This window comes from Myotis brandtii, unplaced genomic scaffold, assembly GCF_000412655.1.
Source record: "Myotis brandtii unplaced genomic scaffold, ASM41265v1 scaffold1557, whole genome shotgun sequence".
In the NCBI taxonomy this organism is placed as follows: domain Eukaryota; kingdom Metazoa; phylum Chordata; class Mammalia; order Chiroptera; family Vespertilionidae; genus Myotis; species Myotis brandtii.
This window is the reverse complement of record NW_005355651.1, coordinates 610901-616257: the sequence shown is the minus strand read 5'-3', so window position 1 is coordinate 616257 and position 5357 is coordinate 610901. Positions and strand designations below refer to the sequence as shown.

The 5357-nt window shown below is 54.8% G+C and overlaps 1 protein-coding gene across 1 annotated transcript; it reads right to left on the bottom strand.

The window, feature by feature from the left end:
* Nucleotides 1–6: 6 nt before the first annotated feature.
* LOC102248999 (keratin-associated protein 13-1) lies at nt 7–836 on the bottom strand. Its single transcript, XM_005861739.1, has one exon. It carries the CDS (start codon nt 609–611, stop codon nt 84–86), a length of 528 nt encoding a protein of 175 aa, XP_005861801.1. The 5' UTR covers nt 612–836; the 3' UTR covers nt 7–83.
* Nucleotides 837–5357: the final 4521 nt, after the last annotated feature.

The window sequence follows — 5357 nt, the reverse complement described above, 5'->3', positions numbered from 1 at the left end:
CTGCGAGGCGGGTCCAGCTGAGGCCGAGGCCGGACGTCCTAGGGTGCTCCTCAGGTGCAGGCGTCCCCGGAGGTCAGAGCCTGTCAGTAAGTCTGTCCATAGCAGCCCGAGCCGCAGGCTGGCTGGAAAGAGGGGCCCTGGTAGGTCCTGGACGAGGAGAAGTAGGTGGGACGGCAGTAGCCGGCCCCACAGCCCGGGGACTGGGCTTGGGAGCCTCCGTAACCGAAAGGCCCAAGGCCGGTGCTGCCGCAGCCCAGGGAGCCCGGGCAGGTGGCCTGGTAGGACCTGCGGAGCGAGGAGGACCTGCGGCCGTAGGAGGGCGCCTGGTAGCCGGCGGGCTCCCAGCAGGTCTCCTGGCAGCCGTAGGGCGGGGAGTCCTCCTGGCAGGTGCCCTGGGTGTAGGCCACGTTGCCGGAGTAGATGTTGCCAGAGCAGGCGTTGCTGGGGTAGAAGTTGCCGGAGCAGGTATTGCCGGGGTAGACATTGCCGGAGCAGGTGTTGCCAGGGTAGGTGTTGCCAGGGTAGAAAGAGCCGCAGGAGGAGGCCGGGTACCGCAGGCGGCCGCCCAGGGAGCGGGAGGAGAGGGTCCGGGAGCTGAGGCTGTAGGACATGCTGTCGGGTTCTGTTCTGGTTCTGGTTCTGGGCTGAGCGGAGGTGGAGGGAGGACCTGTGACTGTGGCGATGGCTCCTGCGCCGGCACTTTTATACCCGGGCTGGGGTCCGGCAGGGCCTCTCCTCAGAAGATGCTCAATTAGGCTCCAGCCGAGAGCCGTGCGCTCACCTTCAAAGGCCTCTTTATGGAGGCGGCGGGTAATGAGGGGGCGCGCGAGGCTTTCAAAGCAGCTGTTCACGAGGCACACATGTCTCCCCATTCATCTCGCTTGGGCGGGTGGAGGTAATTGCGCCGTAATTGTACCCGCAGCCCTGGCGTTTGTTCCTCCCTCTGTGAATAGGCGGCGCATGGGCACCGTGGTGATCATCGTGTGCTCAGGCTCTAAAAATGCTTGGGAGTCTGGAGGGGCATTTAATTTGTTCTGGTTTAGGAACCCCAACCGAGAACAGGAAAAATTCACCCCCAATGTCTGTTTCAACTCCCCAGTCGGTGCCCCTGGTAGAAAAATGACCCGGGCACAGCCCTGGTGGGGAGAGATGCTACGTGAGTGTCTGACACGTTCGGTTTTGAGTTTTCTTACAGCCCAAGTGCCCCAGCCACTCCTGTGTATGTGGATTTATTTTTAATATTTTAATTATTATTATTATTGGCAGTTACAGTTCACATTCCATATATTCTGTATTCGTCTCAGATGTAGAGCAGAGTGAATATCCAGTCGTAGACTATGCAGAGTGACCCCCTGACATTTCCCGCACCCCCTGGCACCACACATCGTTCTTCATTATTTACTAGAGGCTCGGTGCACGAAATTCATGTGCGGATAGGGTCCCTAGGCCTGGCTGGCAATCAGGGCCAATCTGTGGGGTGACTGGCGGGGCGATCAGGGGGCCCCCACTGGCACCCACCTTGGCCGGCCTGGGGCCTGTGGGCTGGGGGCAGTTCCTGTGTAGAGCGTCTGCCCCTGGTGGTCAGTGCGCGTCATAGCGAGCGGTCATTCCACCGGTCGTTCCGCCGTTGGGTCGATTTGCATATTAGGCTTTTATTATATAGGATGAGAGTCCCTGTGCTGTACTGTACACCCCATGGCTGTTTTGCAGCCACCAATCTGCACTTCGCAGTCCCTTCACCCAACCCCCCCGTCCCCCTCCCGTCTGGCCACCATCCGGCTGTTCTCTGTGTCTGTGAGTCTGTTTCGGTTCTGCTTGTTCATTTATTTTGCTCTTTAGATTCCGAGTACAAGTGGAATCACATGGTCCTTGTCTTCTCTGACCGGCTTATTTCACCCGGCATAGTGTCCTCGAGAGCCATCTGTCACAAATGGTGAGGTTTCGTTTTTCATGGCCGAGTAATATTCCACATATGTACACATGCACCCCAGCCTTGTGATTGATTATTTATTGATGGGCACATGGGTGGCTCCCATGCCTTGGCTGTTGTAAGTGATGCTGCAGTGAACGTAGGGGTGCGTATATCTTTTGGGATTAGGGTTTCAGATTTCTTCAGCCGTAGACCCAGAACCCAGAACCGGGATTGCTCAGTCATAAGCTAGTTCTAGTTGTCATTTTTGATTTGAGACTAAAGGATCTGACATTTGCAGGAGAGCTTTTGAAAATTACATTGTAAAAATACTCAAGTGAAGGAATAATTGCTCTGAAGTCAACTTGCCTCCTGATAGACGTCATCAATGGATTGAATGATTAAAAATCCTCCAACCCCACACAGTTTAAGCCATTTTTGGTCACGTTGGTGCCGCTGAGAACAAAGTAACAAGCAATCCACCTGAAAGACAGGTCTCCGCCCTTGGTTTCACAGGGCGGGCGTTTCCTAACAGAAGGTGAGGAAAAACGAGAAACCAGAGTATCTGCCCTGTGGAGATGTCACAGAAAGGCCAAGTACCGAAGAACTTACAGTCACAAGTGACCTTCACAAACGGGGGTGGGGAGGGCGTCAGAGCGAGTGATAGGGACACAGAACGAATGTCTTTGGGGTCCACGGTGGTGCCTGAATCGGTCCTGTGCACTCTGCCTAGAGGACAGGACCCCCATATCCTCCCAGATGCCCCCTAAGTTCCTCAGGCAGCTGTCAATGGGGCCGCCCAGGGCAGGAAATGGCTTAATTATCCCGGGGGGAGGGGCCTCCCCGTAAGACACCCACCTCCCTGGCTGATACACTGCTCAGTGGGATGAGCTGGGGCTGCTCTAGAGGAGCTGAGACCCTGGGTGGGGGTTTTAAGGGAAACCTTAGCTAAACATGTAACAGGAGCCACTACGGCTCCGGCCACTGGCTTAGAGGTCAGAGCAGGGGCCTGCCCACCAGGGGTCGCTGGTGTGATTCCCAGTCAAGGGCATGACCTGGGTTACAGGACCCTCAAGATCAATGTTTCTCTCTCTCTCTCTCTCTCTCTCTCTCTCTCTCTCTCTCCTCTTCCTCTCCTTCCCTCCCTCCCTCCTTCCCTTCCACTCTAAGAAAATAGGTGGAAAATAATATCCTCAGGTAAGGATTAACAACAACAACAACAAAGGAGCAGCTACGTTTGTGGGTGATGAGATTTCACCCCGAGGGCCCGGGAGTCCTAGTCAGGATCCTGTGATGGGTTCCAAGGCTCCAACCCGAGCTCATTGCTAAAGTGAGTTCAGATCACAGATGTTAGACTCTTCTGATGGGCAAGTTGGCCTTCAACCAAGTTTCATTGACCAGTTAACATGGTCCATCCTCAGTTTATACAATAAACATTCCTCACTTGTTAGGCTCCTTAATTATGAACAGCAAGAAGCATTCCACTAGCTTCTAAGCCTTCCTGTTTCGTTTATCAAAAAAATTGAACATTAAAACATCCATATGAATATTGAATCCACCTAAACTGAAGTTGCTTACTTGCTTCAGTGTCATCCTCTCTTATGTAACCTACTAGAGGCCCGGTGCACGAAATTTGTGCACTGATGGGGGGAATCCCTCGGCCTAGCCTGCACCCTCTCTCAGTCCAGGAGCCCTCGGGGGATGTCCGACTGATGGCTTAGGCCTGCTCCCTGCCTGAGCCATCAGTGGGCCATCCTAGCGCTGCCACAGAGGTGAGAGAGGCTCCCACCATCATCGCTGTGCTCGGCAGCCGTGAGCCCGGCTTCTGGCTGAGTAGTGCTCCCCCTGTGGGAGCGCACTGACCACCAGGGGCAGCTCCTGCATTGAGCGTCTGCCCCCTGGTGGTCAGTGTGCGTCATAGCGATCAGTCATTCTGCTGTTCAGTCGATATGCATATTAGCCTTTTATTATATAGGACGAGAGGCCTGGTGCACGAAATTCATGCAGGGGAGGGGGGTCCCTCAGCCCGGCCTGCACCCTCTCCAATCCAGGACTGCTGGCTCCTAACCACTTGCCTGCCTACCAGCTTGATCGCCACCTAACCACTCCCCTGCCAGCCTGATGGCCCCCAACTGCTCTCCCCAGCCGGCCTCCTGGTCCCCAACTGCCCTCTCCTGCTGGCCTGATTGCCCCTAACCGCCTCTGCCTCGGCCCCCACCACCATGGCTTTGTCCGGAAGGAAGTTGGACAGTAGGAAGATGTCCGGTCTCCCAGTCTAATTAGCATATTACCCTTTTATTAGTATAGATTTCTGTGGGAGAATATTGTGTGATCCAATATTAAGGAACATTGAACATTTTTTCCTCAACAAAATGGAGGTTTTGCACCCAAACACTGTTGTTGGGAAGTTCATGGGGAATGATTTTCTATAAAATAGATACATCGGATGGCCCAGCGGCCCGGCCAGTGAAGGTGCCGATCTCTCCGATCTCTTCCCCGGGCACCCATCTTCATCTCCCCGCTGCACGGAGCTGGGCACAGACGCGCAACTGGAAACACACACCACGACCCTGAAAACCGTGCAATTCTTGCCAGAACCACCGAGCAGCTTCATGCGAAGGGCAGTCTGCTGCCTCTGAAGCCAAGGAATCCCGAGAGGCCCCTTCGCTCCATGACGAAGGCCACACCCCCATCGACCTTCTTCAGAGCAAGACAGCGTCCCGAGCGGGAGCCCGGTCAGTGCGAGCACTGCCTCTCGCCAGAGGAAAACACAGCCGGCATTTTGCCACTTGGTTTGTGCTTCTTTCTGTTTGTTTTCCAGGTTATTTTGCTGTTGCTTCTGCTAATCCTCCCCTGAGGATCTTGTTTGCATTGATTTTTTAGAAAGAGTGGAAGGGAGGGAGGGAGGGAGAGGATGAGAGAGAGACATCAATGTGACAGGGACACATCAGCTGGTTGCCTCCACCCAGACTGGGGCCGAGGATGGAACTGGAAACCCAGGGACGTGCCCTTGACTAGAAATCGAACCCATGACCCTTCAGTCCACAGTCTGACCCTCTAACGACTGAGCAAGATTGGCCAGGGCTGTAGGGCTGTGCTGCTTCTTCTTTATTTAAAAATGTATTTTTTATTGATTTCAGAGAGGAAGGGGCAGGGAGAGAGAATCATTGACCGGCTGCCTCCTGAACCAAACCCAGGACCCTTCAGTCTGCAGACAGACGCTCTAACCACTGAGCAACCGGCTGGGCTGCGCTTGTTGTCAACGCTCCTTCAGCATCTCCGATGAATGACCTCTGACCTTCCAGAGCAGCAGAAAGCAGGTCATACACTGAACTCGCACCCAGTGAACACGGCCGCGAGGAGCCGAGAGCGAGGATGCTCACGGTCTGCGTAGCTCACGGGAGAGCGGGTTCATACACCGGAGGAGCCATTCGCAGTGAGATCTGCG